General features: G+C 55.0%; 1 protein-coding gene across 3 annotated transcripts in view; it reads right to left on the minus strand.

The window, feature by feature from the left end:
- Nucleotides 1-17,789, minus strand: part of NUP210 (nucleoporin 210) — a 102,329-nt gene that overhangs the window by 83,808 nt on the left and 732 nt on the right. For all 3 annotated transcript variants that reach the window (XM_067043350.1, XM_067043349.1, XM_059076727.2), the window contains exon 2: nucleotides 959-1,095. Coding sequence is in view for 2 of the 3 variants with exons in the window: in XM_067043349.1 (XP_066899450.1) it covers nucleotides 959-1,095 (137 nt within the window). In the remaining variant the exon portion in view is untranslated. The remainder of the gene's footprint in view (nucleotides 1-958; nucleotides 1,096-17,789) is intronic.

Consider the following 17,789-nt stretch of genomic DNA (forward strand, 5'->3'; position numbering starts at 1 on the left):
AACCATTCTGACCATTCTCCAGGCACCATATAACTACTTGTACGACCTTAACTTTGTAAGAAAGCCATTCAGCCCCATTTATCAAAAACCTTAAAAATATTCACAGGCTGTGACCCAGTAAAGCTGGGCATCTATCCTTGGCAGGAAATAACCTGAAAGAACCCCAAATTGTTCCCTGCATAAAACTATTCATTTTCCTATATAACACTGAAACAAACATCTGCAAACAATCTGAATGCCTCATATAAGGGAATGCTTACGGCACAACCTCTGGTAAAGAGTATTATTCGGCCATTAAAAATACATCTATAATAAAATGGGAAACTTTTCACACCATGTTAGGTGGGGGGAAAGCATGACAGAAAATTCACTGTTTTTTTTTTTTTTTTTTTTTTTTTTTTTTTTGCGGTACGTGGGCCTCTCACTGCCGTGGCCTCTCCCGTTGCGGAGCACAGGCTCAGCGGCCACGGCTCACAGGCCCAGCCGCTCCGCGGCACGTGGGATCCTCCCGGACCGGGGCACGAACCCGCGTCCCCTGCATTGGCAGGCGGACTCTCAACCGCTGCGCCACCAGGGAAGCCCAAATTCACTGTTTTGTAAGCATCTTACGACCATAAAATGGCAAATTAAATATGGGGAAGTGAAACATTGCACAACTTACTTCATTTTGAATCAACGCCCATTAGGAGTTATTTTGGTAACAAATAATAACTTGGAAAGGAAAGGCAGCCTCCACGGGAGGGAAAGCAGGACAAGGTGCTGGCAGGAGGGACCAGGATTCACGTTGCTTGCTCAGCGCCCCCCCCCAGCTCCACGGGCGTCCTCACACCCAACAAGAGAAGGGAAAGCGTGGCCACGGGGCTCTCCAGTCCCTGCGGCCCAAGGTCTCAGCGGGGTGTCTCCCGCCCCTCAGCCCCCACCCCCGCCGGGGGCCACGCGGGACGCTGGGAGGCCTTACTGACGTCCTCCGCGAAGACGATACTCGTCAGGCGAGCGGGCTGGGACAGGCGGGCCTGCACCACCGCCTTCCGGGAGCACTGGTGCTTGTCCGGGCCCAGCGGCTCGATGCTGGCCACCTCCGGCCGGGTCGATGACCTGCGGCGAGAAGAAGAGGGTTCACCCTCTGGAGCCACCGGAGAGACAGGGCTGGGGCCAGAAGCCAGAGCCGCAGCCCCCATCTGTCCCAGACTCGCAGGAGAGAGGGGCCAGGCTCCACCAGCTTCAAACCCAGAGGAGACAGGCAGCCGAGGCCCCCCTGGTAGGAGCAGGACATCCTGAGGGCGTGGACCTCCCCTCCCACCTCACCGCCACCCCAGCCCTGAACACAACACACAGGCAGAGAGTCACTGCTCGGGACACTGGAAAACACCTCCACGTTCAACAGTCACCTGACAGGACTATTCCACGGAACTGGAAATAACTATTGGTGGGAAAAGCGCCTACGGTCCCTGAGGAGGAGAGGCCAGGCACCTGCCGACCTCCAGGCCTGACCTGGCACACGGCAGCCTCCCAGACGGTCACCTCCGTCCCCAACAGGCCCTACAAACCCAGAGCTCACCGACGGGAACCTTGGCAACGGGCACAAGGCCCAGCGCACGGGGCCGAGGTTACAGGCGAGGTGCGCGGAAGGGCAGGTAAACACACACACAGATGGAGCTGTAAGATCCGTGAGATGACTTCCCACGGACACTCGGGCCTTGGAATAAACAGCTGCAGGGAAAGCATGACAGAGAGGCACCCAGGGTCAGGGCACGCCTTCTCATCTGAGACCGGGGATAACAGCAGTTCCCGGGGGAGGGAAATGGGACAAGTCGGGAGGAGCAGAGCAGACACTGCGTTGTTGCGTGAGCACGGACCACGAGCGTCACTGTAGACGGCGCTGGGGAGGGTCTCTGAGGGTGGCCCCTACTCAACACCACGCAGAGGTCTGGAGCTTCAGGGAGGGCCCCGGGGTGGGAGCAGCTGGCCAGCTCCAAGAACAGAGGCCGGTGCCATCTGGGCCCTGGGATATGGGGGTGCTGAGGTCAAAGAGACGGGGTGCTGAGGTCAAGGAGACATTGGAGGCCGCAGTAAGGAGCTTAGATTTATTCTGAGGGCGATTCCCACTTTTCAGAGCAGAGAGTCAGGGCTGTCTTCAGTGAGCTCTGGGCGGGGAGGCCCCAGGGAAGGGCATCCGAGGTTCCCAGGGCTGCATTCAGCGCGGTGCCCAGCGCAGAGCGGGCACTCCGGAGTCACGGCTGCCATCCCCTCCCTTTGCTTTAACTCCCTGGAGCGTCAGTGTTCTCGGTTATTCAGGAGGAAACTTGTGAAGACAGCCTGGCGTTGAAAAGCAATGGTGTGAAACGCACCCAGACAGACATCTCCAAGTCGACGCAAGTATCCCCGGGGCCAGGCAGGCACAGCAGCCTCTCCAAACTCACGAAGGACGCTTGGATGGCACAGACACCGCGGGCACATATGCTGAGATGCATCAACACCTCTACTCTGAGAATAAACTCACCCACAGTAGAGGAAAGAAATCTAAGCCTCCAGGGAAATGCACCTGTGGTCCCCGCACTGAGAGACTTTCTCTGAGAAAAGAGCGTTTCAGAGACCAAGGGAGACCACAAAGGGGACAGAAAGGCACGCCTAGGCCAGGAGGTGCGAACAGGTCCCCGGGCACACCCTGGCACCACGCCACTCAACGGTAGCAGCTTTGTTGCTCCAAGAAGATTCTGAAGGGCATCAGACCTCCCCACTCATGCACACGCGTGCACACAGACAAACAAACCGGACATGGAAACAAGAACAAAACAGAAAATGCACACAGATCAGAGCAGACTGAGGAGACAACCATGACGGAGGATCCTGGCTCGGACCCAGGAACAGAAAGGGAACCTCAGAGGATAAACTGATGAAATCCAAGTAGTCTTGAGCTTAGTTCACTCATGTACCAGGGTTAATGTTTTCCTTTTCTCAATATTCATGGTTTTGAAGGATGCTAACTTTAGGGGAAGCTGGGTGAAGGGTACACAGGAACTCTCTGTATTATCTTTGCAACTTTCCTATAAATCTAAAATTATTCCAAATTTTAAAAAAAATTTTTTTAAAGGACAGGGTATGTGAAGGATGAATAGTCCCAGCACAGAGGATTTTTAAGGCAGTGAAGCCATTCTGTGTGATACTCCAACGATGATACAAGTCATGACACATTTGTCTACACTTGGAGAATCAATGCCAGCCATGAACCATAACATGAAATATGGACTTGGGTGATAATAATGCGTCCACGTAGGTTCATCAACTGTAACTAATGCACCATCTGGTAGGGGATGTTGATGGTGGGGGACGCTGAGGGTGTGCTATACAGCAAATTGCTGTCATTTCGGTTCAGTTTTTTTGTTTTTGTATTTTTGCGGTACGCGGGCCTCTCACCGCTGTGTCCTCTCCCGCCGCGGAGCACAGGCTCCGGACGCACAGGCCCAGCGGCCACGGCTCACGGGCCCAGCCGCTCCGCGGCACGTGGGATCCTCCCGGACCGGGGCGCGAACCCACGTCCCCCGCACCGGCAGGCGGGCTCTCAACCACTGCGCCACCAGGGAAGCCCTCAGTTCAGTTTTTTAACAAAGCTAAAACTGCTCTAAAAAGTAAAGTCTTTTTTTAAAATAAGACCATTGATCGTTTGTTCCTGCTTCTACCTTTGAGAAACAGTGTGACGTGTCTTATTCAGTGGCCCCTGGGTTCCCTGGGGATCTGGGCTCCCGTCTGGGTTGTAAATCCGCCCCCCATGGAACCCCAGGCTCCTCAAGAACGGGACAGGGATGACAAGCTCTTTTCTCCCTCCCTCAGGGCAGTGGATTAACCTCAGACACAGTCCCACTAAAGAAATCAATGCAGAGAAGAGCAGACTGCCCTGCTTCAAGCTGGAGAGGCCTGAAGTCCTGCTCCCGTGCCCAGGCCCTCCACGGGCTGCCCCCAAATGCCCACAGGCCGAGAGCACCCCATCCCTCGTGTGATGCCTCCAGGACTGCAGGGCTCTGATAAGCCGCCCCATCCAATAGAAACACAGCAAATTACATTTAAAATTTCCTCATGGCCGGGAAGCCTGCCGACGCAGGGGACGCGGGTTCGTGCCCCGGTCCGGGAGGATCCCACGTGCCGCGGAGCGCCTGGGCCCGTGAGCCGGAAGAGGTGAAATCAATTTCACAGGCTTTATTTTTTAAATCAGTTTCAGGTTCACGGCAAAATTCGGTGGAAAGCGTGGAGCGTTCCCACACATCCTCTACCTCCACACACGCAGCTGTCCCGCGGTCCACATCCCCCCCGAACGGCGCTTCTGGCACAGCTGATGAACCCACACTGAATAATCATTCTCACCCAGAGTCCGCGGTTCACACGCGGGCTCCCTCTTGGGGTTGCACGTTCCACGGGCTGGGACAAATGTATAAGGACGTGCGATCACCATGACAGTATCATCAGAGTCGTTTCCCTGCCCTGCGCTCGGCTGAGTCATCCTTTTTTTAAAGTCCATGTTAAAAAGCCACATGAGGGACTTCCCTGGCGGCCCGGCGGTGAGGACTCCACGCCTCCACTGCGGGGGGCACAGGTTCGCTCCCTAGTCGAAGTTAATTTTAATGACACGTATCATCTAACCCAACATCATCTTTCCGACGTGTGGCCCTGGCTGCCCTTCGGGTGCTCAGAGTCAGGTGCGCGGAGTGGCCCCGGGTCGGGCCTTCCAGTGGAGAGCCAGGCGGTCAGGCGGCCCCAGGGATGACGTCTAATCCTCGCCGTGGACTGAGTGCTCCCAAGAGCTCTTAAGAAAAGTCCCTCCTCTTCTCACTTAGGGCAGGTACTGCAGCCTGGAGATGAGACAGAGCAGCCAAAGCAGCTGCCCGCCCACCCTCAGAGCTGCAACAAGGTCCAGCCAGCAGACGGGGGGCTGCCACGCAGGGGGTGCAGCTCTGCTGTGGCGCCGGCCTGCAGGCCCACGCCCACCCACCTCGGCTAAGCTCAGGGCAAGGGAGCCGGCGTCCGTCCTCACGGGGTAGCTGGGAGGCTGCAAAGCACGGCCCAGCCCGCCCCTCGCCCGGCTCCAGGACCCCGCATCTGAAGCTGCAGGGTCCATCCCGACGGCTTACAAACGGTTTAAGACAGTCCTGGGTGGTGTTTCCGTGCCCAGCAGAGGGTTATTTTCAGTTATCTGACTCCTTCTGGAGCATTCGGAGGCCCGTGTGCTGTGGCTGTGCCTTTAAGAGACACAAGACAGAGACCAGCAGTGACCTGCCCCTGGGCCTGGTATCGGGTGTCAGCGGCACATGGGGTGAAAAAGCACTCGAAAGCGCTTGCTAGGGATTCTACAGGGAAAGGGACACATGGTACTCAAACTCAGGACGGGGACTGTGGGGGGGCCGGGAGGGGGGTGAAAACGGGGGGCGGGCAGCACAGGGGGCGGCAGCTTTACCTGTAACGTTGCATTTCTTACCAAAAAAATCCAGACTGGAGGCAACTACGCCAATTACTAACAACAGCTAATTCTGACGGTAGAAATATGGGTATCCATTGTTCTCTGTTCTTTTCTGTATTATTCTAACTTCTAAATAGAAGTATTTCCTCTCTAACATTGGATGTAACTGAGAGAAAGATTGCTCTGCCCTCATTTTACAGGTGAGTAAACTGAGACCGAAAAGGACGAGGGGACTGGTTTAGGGCCACGCCGAGGGTCAGGGTCAGGACACGGGTGTTCCAACTCCACATCTGGAATTTGGAAAGTTTTCTGCTATTTGGAAATTTGGGAATTTAGAAAAGTTGGATTTGGGAAAGTTTTCTTCCATTCCAATCACCTCTTGGCCCCTCAGAAGTACCTGTCTCTGCATCTCAGAGCTCTCAAAACACCTGAGCAGCCCCAGAGGCGGGCGCTGTCTCTCTCCTGGGCTGGGAAGGGAAGAGCTGCCACATGTGCAATTCTGGAATGTTCTGCCTCCAGGATCTGGCTAGAGAAGGATCACCTTCGCCACGGAGGGAGGATGGGTCCTTCTTCACAGAAGCGATGGTTAATCAACCTGCGCCCCGAGCCGGGCAGAGAGCGCCGGACGTAAGAGGGGAGGACAGGCAGCAGCGGGTCCTGTCTGGCAAACGCAGAGGCACCCAGAGACTGTTATTAAAATATAGACGTGTGCTGGGGGAGTGCGGTGGTTAATTTTACATGTCAACCTGGCCAGGCCACTTGGTCACACGTTATTCTGGGTGTGTCTGAGGGTGTTTTGAGATGAGATTAACATTTTAACCAGTAGACTGGGTAAAGGAGATTGCCTCCCCTGGTGTCGGTGGGCCTCACCCAATCAGTTGAGGCCTGAATAGAACAAAAAGGCGGACCCATCTGCAAATGAGAGGGAATTCCTCCTGCCCGATAGCCTTCAGAGGTGGGTATACACACACACATACACACATATTGTTTCTCTGGAGAGCCCTGACCGATACGGGGAGGGCAAAGAAGATAACGAAAGAAACTACCTACCATGTGTTAAGCCCAGAGCTAAATACTTCTGTCCATCAGATTACTTACTCCTCCAGTAGGCCTATATGGGAAAACCAAACCGAGGCTCAGAGAGGTTGAGTAATTCCCCAAAGCCGCACAGCTGTACGTGGCAGGGCCAGTGATCACAGCCAGGTCTGTGTGACTCCAGATCAGACAATCCTCCCACTACACGAGTGCCTTCCCCAGGGCACGGAGCACACAACACCAGAGAGCGGTGCGGCACTGATGAACTATTTTTAAATTGACTCTTTATGTCATGTAATTACTACACATGCATTTTTAGTTGTTTCAGGAAAAACAAATGTATCTAACTTATGAGATCCTAAATGTTAATACTGAAGAGGATGTCCGATGTCCAAAAAAGGAGTCATTTTGAAGGAAACAGTAAGTTTTCGCATACGTGGTACACTAAAAAGGTAGCCCTCTGACGGTGGCATGAGGCGGCTGCGGTTTGGGAAGGAAACACAGCACTCCCAGGACGGCTGTGAGGGGCGGGGTCTGCCCATCAGCTGCCATTTCCCAGTGTTTCTACAAAACAAGGACAGAGCAGCCTCTCACACTGACAGCTGGAGCTCTCAGAACCAGTCTGCGCCCACACTGGTCGGAGAGGACCCACGTGAGGAACGGAGGGAATGGGGGGAGAAGGCACGTGGGCTGCATCAGCTCCCTCAGCCTAACCCTCGCGGGCTCCGGGCTCACGGCCCAGGAGGCAGGACGGGTCCAGGGAACAGGGCTCGGAGAAGGCGGGGTCTGCACAGAGCTGGCAGCTGAGAGGCCCACCCAGAAACCCGCTCCCACGGCCAGGTCGCTTGGACACAGCATCACGCTCTGCTAGGGAAGCAGGTCCGGGCTCAGTGGCTTTTCTGCCGAAAGAGCCTCCCTCTGCCTCCAGCTTAAACGAACGGCTGCTGCTCAGAAAGGGTGAGAGCTGCTCCAGCTTGCACACCTGGTCACTCTCTGCATCTCAGCCGGTGGTCAGCACGCCTGCCCACCCTCCCCACTCATGGACTCGCCTTAAGGCCCGAGGGAGGAGCTTCAGAGGCCTCCCCAGGCCCCTGGCGCAGGCAGTGAGGGTGACATGGCCTCACTCTCTGCTGAGAAGGTGAAGGCCTAGGGCAGCGGGGTGCCGCCACTAGCCAGCTGTGTGACACTGAGCAAACAAGCCACCTCAATTCTCTGTGCCTCTGTTTCCTCAGCTGTACAATGGCAATAAAAGTGGTACCTGCTGCAAAGGGTTGGGCGGATTAGATAGGACGGCAGATGTAAAGCTCTTACTGCAGGGCGTCACACACTGTAAGCTCTCAAACTCAGGCACCAGGAGGAGGTGCCTAAATGAAGGGCTTCTGGCCCTGAGGTGTCTGGCGAGATTCTGACCACAAGAACTTTGCTTTTTAACGAAAGTAAGAAAACATGGGCCCTTCTAGATTGTGATCATTCATGTGTGACCTGTCCACCCCCTTCCCTGAAGGAAGCCTGACCCTGATCCCTGCTGGTGGGGCCCTACCCCCAACCGCAGACATCCTCAGAGCCACAAGCAAAGATTCAGGCCCGAAGTAGGGTTCACCACGGGCAAGAGCCTGAAGCTTCTGACTTCAAATCTAACCTCTGCTCCGAAGTTCCCCCTCCCCCAGCTTCCCCCCCATCCCTCCACTGAGGCTGACCCCTCCACGTCCCGGGTCCCTCCCACCAGCTCTTGCGCGGCCCGGCCCCGAGGGCTCATGGGAAATGGTAACTCTTCCACGGACCCATCCCTGATCCTCCTCAACCTCCACTCAGCTCCCACAGCTGGTCCTCCTTGGGGTCCCTAGTGCATCCATTCATTCATTCGTTCACTGAATCCATATTTATTGGGTGATGTGCAATATTCCAGTTACTGCTCTAGGTGCGAGGGACACAACGAAGTACAAAATACACATTAATCCCCACCTTCACGGAGTTTACGTTTTGGTGGGAGGAGAACAAGAACAGAGAAAATGGGCTTCCCTGGCGGCGCAGTGGTTGAGAGTCCGCCTGCCGATGCAGGGGACGCGGGTTCGTGCCCCGGTCCGGGATGATCCCACATGCCGCGGAGCGGCTGGGCCCGTGAGCCGTGGCCGCTGAGCCCGCGCGTCCGCAGCCTGTGCTCCGTAACGGGAGAGGCCACAGCGGTGAGAGGCCCGCGTACCGCCAAAAAAAAAAAGAATAGAAGGCAGGGGAGGGAAAGGCTGTAGTTTCCAACTGGATGATGAAGGGAGCCTCCCTCCGAGGGGACATGCGAGGGGGAGGGGCAGACACGGGACCCCTGCATATCTGGGAGAAGGGCATTCGGGGAAAAGCACTGGCGAGTGCAAAGGCCCCGGGACCATGGCTGACACGATCCTTCTGCCTGTCCGACCCCCTCGGACGCTGAGTGTGAGGACAGCGCCCGTGGCGTGCTCATTTCTTGCCCTCACTGCACCCAGCATAAGACTCTGGTGCAAGTTTTTGTAGACGCCCCTTATCAGGTTATGGATTCTCTTCTACTCCGAACTTGCTGCAAATTTCTATCATGAATGACTGTTGAATGCTCTGCACCTATTGAGACCATTATATGGCTTTTCTTCTTCCTTTTGTTGATAGAAGAATTAATTGTTTATTGTTGATCAAGCAATTACATTGATTGGTGCGCGTTAAACCAACCTTGCGTTCCTGAGATCCACCCCAGTTGGTCATAATACAATACCCTTTTTTATATTTTTCTGGATTTGATGTGCTGCTCTTTTGTTAAGGAATTTTGTACTCTGCGTCTGTGGATTTCTTTTTCTTATAACGTTTGAGCCTGGTTTGCAATCAGTGTAATGTTGGCCTCATAAAAAGGAGCTAGGAAATGAGTGCTCTTCCCGCCTTTCCTGAAAGAGTTTATGAAAGATTTGTACTATTTCCTCCTTAAACGTTTCATAGAATTTACAAGTGAGGCCACCTGGGCTTGGAGTTTTTTTTATGAGAAGATCTGTAATTCTAAACTTAATTTTACCGAATGTCCTAAGTGTACCGAGAGGCACCAAGGGCTCCATGCCTGAGAACCCTTCCCCAAGTCCTGCACAGGAGGTGGGGAGCCTGTGGTTCAGTGCTGGTGGGCATGTTGCTTCCTCTCCTCTCGAATTGTTCACCCACATCCCAGCGAGACCCCCTCCCAGATCACAGCAGCTCCCGACAAGGGCCCCAGGTGAGCAAATCCAGGGTATATATACTGCCCTCCCCGCACGCGCACACGCACACACACAGAGCTGGGCAAACAGGAAGCAAGGCAAACGTGCACACGTGGGTGTCATTCCTGCAGGGGACCTGTGCTGGGTTTTGGCTGCCCAGACTCCATTCCCCCTCCGCAGTAACAGCATCCAGCTTTTCTGGGGGTGCTGCTCTCTTCCACCCTCAGACCATGAGGCTCCAGGGCACCCATGCTCCTTGGACCCTGGGAGGCAGGTGGCTGGGGCCTGGCCGATCGGCTGTGCATCCCCCTGGATGGAGGTGTTCAGACCCAGCGTGCAAGGCTTGACAAGGGCTGCAGGGCTGGACCCGTCCTCCTGCTACCCCGGGGGGTACCCGGCTGAGGCCCGAGACCAGGTCCTGCTGACATCACTGAGCCCTGTGTGCAGCCTGAAACAAACTCTGCCAAAACAACATCCCTGCTTTATTTAAACTATTTTGGTTTGAGTTTCCTGTCACATGCAGGAAAGTCAGGAGAGTTGAGACAAGTGAAATCCCCTGACTGAATTCTTCAAGACTCGTCGCCTCATTTCATTCAAACTGCTGGTACTATATTTTTTAAAAAAGAAAAAACAGGGGCTTCCCTGGTGGCGCAGTGGTTGAGAGTCCGTCTGCAGATGCAGAGGACACGGGTTTGTGCCCCGGTCCGGGAAGATCCCACGTGCCGCGGAGCGGCTGGGCCCGTGAGCCGTGGCCACTGAGCCTGCGCGTCCGGAGCCTGTGCTCCGCAACGGGAGAGGCCACGACAGTGGGAGGCCCGCGTACAGCAAAAAAAAAAAAAAAAAAAAAAAAGAAAAAACAATCGCCATTTCTCATGTGCTCACTGTGTGTCAGGCTCGGAATAAAACATATCACAAATGTTTTATGTGCCTCCCAACAGTCCTGTCGAAAGCCCCCATTTGATGCACAAGGAAACCCCTGCGTGGATGTGAAGGAACCTGTCCAGGGTTACATTCCCGGAAGACACCTCAGTCGGGCCCGGCTCTAGACCCCTAATCCAGACTCCACCTCCCCCCTTGCGGTGAACGCACACGCAGATCGTTCAAAACAGCGCGAATGGCCTCCACCTACCTGGAGCTGCCCGTGGGAGGGCCTAGGCTGCTAGACCCCAGTGAGAAACGGCTCCGTGTCCTCCTCAATCACCCCTACCCCACATGCACCCTTAATACCACTTCTTAATGTGTCATCGACTTCCCTAGAATCCTACTGAACTGGGTAAAGCAGCCACGGAGGAGAAGCTCTGGCACCACTTCCTGTGCATCCCAGGACTGAGCCGAGTCCGTGACCTGGTTTTGAATGTGGTTCTGCCGGTGAGCGGCTCCGCGGCGCCTGGTCTCAGCTCCCCATTTGCGCAGTGGGTGATCATTCTTGCCAGACAGGTGTTCTGTTTTGTTTTTAGCACTGAGTGGGGAATGACATGCAAAGTATGCAATGGAAATAGCAGAAAAACTGGTTCTGCTCTTGGGTTCCGTCTGCCATCCCCACCTGCAACATTCAAAGTCCCTGCCTCTGGGGCTTCCCTGGTGGCGCAGTGGTTGAGAGTCCGCCTGCCGATGCAGGGGACGCGGGTTCGTGCCCCGGTCCGGGAAGATCCCACGTGCCGTGGAGCGGCTGGGCCCGTAAGCCACGGCCGCTGAGCCTGCGCGTCCAGAGCCTGTGCTCCGCGATGGGAGAGGCCACAAAAGTGAGAGGCCCACGTACCGGAAAAATAATAATAATGATAAAAAAAAAAGTCCCTGCCTCTGGACTTGAGTCTCTGGCCACCCACCGGGGCAGCTGCCTGGACACCTGCACCTTCCACACTTCCCGGCCCCCAATCCGGTTACATCCTAGTAACCTTCATATCTTTTTCTTACTTTTTTATTTGTTTTTTTAAATTTTTTTTTACGATTTTTTTTTTTTTTTTTTAATGTGGACCTTTCAAAAGTCTCTATTGAATTTGTTACAATACTGCTTCTGTTTTATGTTTGGGTTTTTTGGCTGCAAGGCATGTGGGATCCTAGGCATATGGGATCCTAGCTGCCCGACCAGGGATCAAAGCCTCAAGCCCCTGCATTGGAAGGTGAAGTCTTAACCACTGGACTACCAGGGAAGTCCCTTACGTTTTTCTTTTAAATTGATTCTTCCTTATTGAAAAAGTACTTTGTTTATGTATTGGCCGTGCCCCGCAGCATGTGGAATCTTGGTTCCCCGACCAGGGATTGAACCCGCAGCCCCTGCAGTGGAAGTGCCAGGGAAGTCCTGAAACAATACTTTAAAAGTAAACTTTATATCACTAGTGTAAATAGAAAGCCTACACACCATTTGCCATTCATCTGAGGTAACCATAAAAACAAACAAGAATCGAAACAATGTTACTGCATTCGGGGGTGGGGTGGGGGACACTGTCACCCCCCAAAATGAAACAGGCAGATCTCACAGGGTATTAGGAAAAGCAGAAGGTGGAGGTAGGGGCCAGGGGAGGGGGAGGGGTTAGCGTTTAACGGGGACAGAGTTTGTTTGGGAAGCTGAAAAAGTTCTGGAGATGATGGTGGTGATGGTTATATAACAGTGTGAATGTCTTGATGCCACTGAACTGGACACTTTAAAATGGTTAATTTTGGGCTTCCCTGGTGGCGCAGTGGTTGAGAGTCCGCCTGCCGATGCGGGGGACGCAGGTTCGTGCCCCGGTCCGGGAAGATCCCACGTGCCGTGGAGCGGCTGGGCCCGTGAGCCGTGGCCGCTGAGCCTGCGCGTCCGGAGCCTGTGCCCCGCAACGGGAGAGGCCACAACAGTGAGAGGCCCGCATACCACAAAAAAAATAAAAATAAAATAAAATAAAATGGTTAATTTTATGATATGTATATTTTACCAAATTTTTTTTAAAAACAAAAAATGGAAACATGTTGGCACCAGAAATGAATTTTTTATCTTGAGGGTGTCTAATGGGACAGGGGAACCCGCCGATAGGGAGGGTCAGGCCAGAAAGCCACAGCAGAAAAAGAAGAAGTGACGGTTGTGCAAAGAAGGGGTGAGTGGGGGCAGGGGAAGACACAGCCCTCCCTCCACCCACCTGCAGGTCCTCCCTTCCCTGCCCCCCATGACAGAGGCAGGGCCTGCAGGGCGGAAACCACCTCAAGGGGCAGAGCAGGCTTGGGCTGGGGCGGGGGCGGTGGGGGGGGCACCCACAAGGGAAGCAGGAAGAAAACCACCCGCGGAAGCAGGTCCACTGAGTAAACACACTTGCTGTCACATCCTTCTGTGGGTCTGGGTGGGGGGACCTGACCAGCCCTGGGGGAACCAGGGCTGCGACAGCCCGGGGGTCTGGTGCAGAAGTGAGAGTCAGGCCCAGGCCACCCTGCCCAACTCCTCACCCAACAGCCCCCTTCCGTCTCCCGTCCACCCTGTCCAGAGAGGCACCCCGCCCCTGCGGTCATCGCAGCAGGCCCTTCTCCCAGACTTGCCATCATGTGAAACACAGCCATTGACTTCACCTTGGTTTCTTATTTAACTCCCACAATCAACTACAAAGGCCATGAAAGCAGGGCCTCACCTGCTTGTTCACCATCCAAGCCCCAGGACCTGGCTCAGGGCAAGACTCACAGATATCCATCACTTAGCTGGTGAGCCCCCAGCGCTCACCTGTGAGACACCCCTGCTGATCAGGGCTCGTCCCCGGGCATCAATGGGACAGCCCTTCCCAGTGAGCCGTGCCCTGGACACTGCGGTGGCTCTGGCCTCTCTGCCCAAACCTCAAACCGCCAGAAATATGAGCTCCAGTTGAGAGGTGTACAGTCCCAAGGCCCCCACAGCGGAAAGAGGAGGGAGGTTTGATCCTGGTGTGTGAGGAGACACAGGGCCCACAGACAGACTATAAAGGGCGAACGCTCTAGACCCAGAGGAACAGAGGACAGCTTCGGGGTCAGCGAGGGCCAAGTGACGGGCCTCTGGTTAAATTAAAGCCACTTTTTCCGTAGGGCTTGCGCACTGCAAAAGTTTTACGTCCATTTCTGAGCCTGCCGCTGCAACGTCCGTCGGGCGCTACGGCCTCCCCTGCCCGACCTCCAGCGCCTGCCCGCGTCTGCCCCGCAGGCTCTGAGCAGAGGCGGCGGGGCTGGAGGCCGTGCCAGCCTGGCTCCCTGGGTGGGCAGAGGGGCCCCGGGACACGCACGGCCTCGGGCCTCCCGAAGTCACGGGGGGGCAAGGACAGAGCGGCTGGGGGCTCTTTCCGCCCACTGCCTCTCCAAGGGTCACCTGAGCCGCCTGGCACATGGCACGCTCCACAGCTGAGCCCCACTCAACGGGCCCCAGGCAGCAGAGCGGGCTCCCTCTGGCCTCCCAGAGAACACTTCCCCCCTCGTCTGAGAGGCGCCTGGGCTGGGGACCGTGGTGAGAGACCAAGCCTGGCCAACGCATCAGGCAGCTCCCAGGCGCTCGGGAGAGGACGAGGCATCCGGGCCCAGCTCAGTACAGTGGGCGCGCTGTGGACACCCTGCCAGATGCTCTTTACCAGGCAGGTCCACCCATCCCCGCCCCAGCTGGAGGCGGGCTGCGCAGCTCACAGTTGACACCTGCGACCTTACTCAGCCCAACACCCTTGGCCAATAGGTGCTTTGCCCAGAGGCCCGGGAGGCTGCACACACCCCCTTCCCCGGGGCAGCCAGTGGCTGACTTACAGGGGGTGAAAAAATGCAAAAGCATGGTCTCCGGCTGGCCTCAAGGGAGGACAACCCGCAGCCAGCGCAGTTCAACCCCAGAGGGTCACAGGATGGGCGCACAGCTGGGCTCTCCCCCGGGACCGCATCCTCGCTCTCTCCCCACCCCCCGACCTCCCTTCCCAGCAGAGCGCCCTCTCGGTAAACCATACCGTCTTGGGCTCTACTTCTGGGAAGCCCACCTAAGACACTGACTGCCTCCAGGACAGGGCAGCCCCCTGGAAGATCCAGAACACCCTGGACTTCCAACTGTCAACCGCAGGGAAGAGAGTCAACGGACGATGGAACACCTACACAGCAGCATGGTGCTCAGACACTGAAAACGTAAGACCACGAAGCGACATAGAAAAACAGCTGGGCTTTAGCATTTGCTGGTGGTTGGTAGAGAAGGAAGTTCCCAAGGGACCTGAATATCAGGTTTGAGCTTCGTGGGGTGGGGGGAGGGGATAAGTGATCAAAAGGAAAACAAAACGGTGACTGACTGTGTTACAGTCAAAGGATTATGGGAGACTTGGTGGTCCAGTGGTCAAGATTCTGCGCTTCCAATGCAAGGCGTGTGGGTGTGATCCCTGGTCGGGGAACTAAGATGCCACATGCCACTCGGCCAAAAAAAAAAAAAAAAAAAAGGATTATGAGATACTTCTCTTTTTCTCCCTTTTTCCAACTTTCTCTCTTGTGTCATTTATATAAAGGATGCCTTCAAAAGAAGCTAACGGGGCTTCCCCGGTGGCGCAGTGGTTGAGAGTCTGCCTGCCGATGCAGGGGACGCGGGTTCGTGCCCCGGTCCGGGAGGATCCCACGTGCCGCGGAGCGGCTGGGCCCGTGAGCCATGGCCGCCGAGCCTGCGCGTCCGGAGCCTGTGCTCCGCAACGGGAGAGGCCACAACAGTGAGAGGCCCGCGTACCGAAAAAAAAAAAAGCAAAAAAAAAAAAAGCTAATGAAAGATGCTTTGGAGCCCTTTCAATAACATGAAATATCAAAAAAGAATCAGGAGTTTGCCACATAACCAGCAATCCCTCGGTGTGACTGGAGGGGTTCAATCAGGTCTGGCCAATTCGCCAGAGGCTACAAACCCCTGAAAGAGGTAGAACAGGGGGCACGGTCCCAAACTCAAGACCGTCACTACTTATATGTGTCTCCCAGAGCACTGCCCTCTCTGAGGCTCCGACTGAAACGTGAAGTTTTAACCTGATGCTCTCTACAGTTCCCCTGACCTTAAAATTGCCTGATTATTTGATGCTATAAAATCAAGAAACAGGAAAAGTAGACTTAAAGCCCCTGGGGCTCAGGCACGCAGTGATTCCAGTAAAGTTGGAGCTTGGCCGAAAAGTCAAAGGATGAGCAAAAATTCCCCCAAGGTCAAGGAAGGTTTTCATTTTCTCTGTTCTTCACCTCACAGACTTCACAATGAACTCCTTGGGTGAAGAGGCTATTTTCCTTCCAGGTAAAGATGAATGCAGATAGAACGCTTGCCTTCAGGCCCACTCTTAAAACTCCAGAGGGGACTCTTCAAAAACTAAAGCAATACGTGACTGAACTAGGAAGAGCATACTAAAAATAAGGAAAACATTTCCAATGCTTGATTGACAGAAGCTTTTCCTGTGAAGTTAAGAGGAAAATCACAACCACCAAACACCTCCAAGACACTTAAGGTAAGCAGTTACACATTTGCAATAAAAGCTACGGATCAGATTCAAAACAAGTTATAAGATACTTAGCATCCCTCTGATGGCATCAGCGATTAGGAATCATTTTTTTCCCTTCCTCCTCAGAAACTATACAAGTAAATTAAAATCCACCAGCTCTTCTCAGAAAAGAAAATGCAGGTAGAAAAAAAAAAATGTTGTTACTTCAGAAACAAAAAACACAGCTCTAGAATCTCAGAGGAAGTAGCATACAAATACACCCAAACGGATTCATTTGAAGCCACCTGTTTTTCATAGCCAGCTTCCTCTTTCTTGCCCCCCATATCAAGAGAACGACTTCAACCAGAGAATGAAGAAAAGTTAAAGACAAGATGTGATATCAAGGCAGAAATACGACCCTCCAGAGAAGGAAGGCATTAAACCCAAAATGCATTTGACTGACGTGGCCTGTCCTTATTGCAGGAGGTGACCTTCAGAACACAGATAGGTACTAGTAAAGCACATAAGCTAGAAGGTAGTCTGAGCTCCAGCACCAGGCTCGCAGATGTGCACGGATGACTATCCCAACAGACTTAACACACGTTGGACTCTCTGTACCGTGATCACACCCCGTTACACTGTCTAGCCTTGAAACAGGGAACCAAAGGGAGGAGCAAGGGTGTAGCTCGCGGATGTGCACGGATGACTATCCCAACAGACTTAACACACGTTGGACTCTCTGTACCGTGATCACACCCCGTTACACTGTCTAGCCTTGAAACAGGGAACCAAAGGGAGGAGCAAGGGTGTAGCGCGTGGGGATCACCCCCTCCTTTTCATCTCCAGCAAGGTGGCGGGGAGGTGTGGGGTAGGGCCTTGGTCACACCCTGCGCCGCCCGCACCCTGCTAGGAGTGGAGCCCCGAGGCCACTTCAGGCTGCTGCTTCTCCATCTGAAGGATGGAAGGGCTGGACCACATCACCCAGCTACCGTGAAGTGGGGCGGACCTCTAGTTTCATTAGGTCCTGGGGTTCCCAGATCACATCCCCCACAAAAGGTGCAGAACTCGTAAGTCCCCCCAGGAAGCTAGGGATCAAGGCAACCCTGCTCTGTGGGCAACCTGGGGTGAACCACCAACCATTCCCTTGCATGGCTCATCTGTGAAACAGGTGCTTCATCTGTTAAACACCTAGGGTTTCCTCCGAAAGACCTTTCATCAAAGGTTTACTCTCAAAGACAATGAACGACTGATTCGACTCCCACACACACCTTCCCCACTTCTCCACAAGCCCAATTCCCACACCAGTCCGGACCCGGAGATGAATCCTGGTCACCAAACTCCGGAAAGCGGCGTCCCCAGCCTAGGGCTCTGCAGCGCCCTGACCGCCTCTCCCGGAGCTTGGACGAGAAAGACGTGCGACCACGTGGACGCGCATCCCGGAACCAGCAGCGCCGGTGCGACCCTCTCCCTCCGGCAGAAAGTCCCTCCGGAAGCCCCGGGCCAGGCAGGCCTTCGCGGGCCCGCCGCACGCCCTCCGCGAGTCCCGCCGACAGCGGGGCTCCCGCCCGCACCACCTCCCCGGAGGGCCCCCTCCCGCCAGAGCGCGCGGAGACCTGGGCGCCGCCATGCGCAGTGGGGGCGACCCACGCGCACGCCGCCGGGTCACGCGCGACCAGCCGCCAAGCCGGCGCACCTGCTGCGCGGGCCTGCTGGGGGCGCGCGGCTCCC

The sequence above is a fragment of the Kogia breviceps genome, chromosome 10 (assembly GCF_026419965.1).
Source record: "Kogia breviceps isolate mKogBre1 chromosome 10, mKogBre1 haplotype 1, whole genome shotgun sequence".
NCBI lineage: Eukaryota > Metazoa > Chordata > Mammalia > Artiodactyla > Physeteridae > Kogia > Kogia breviceps.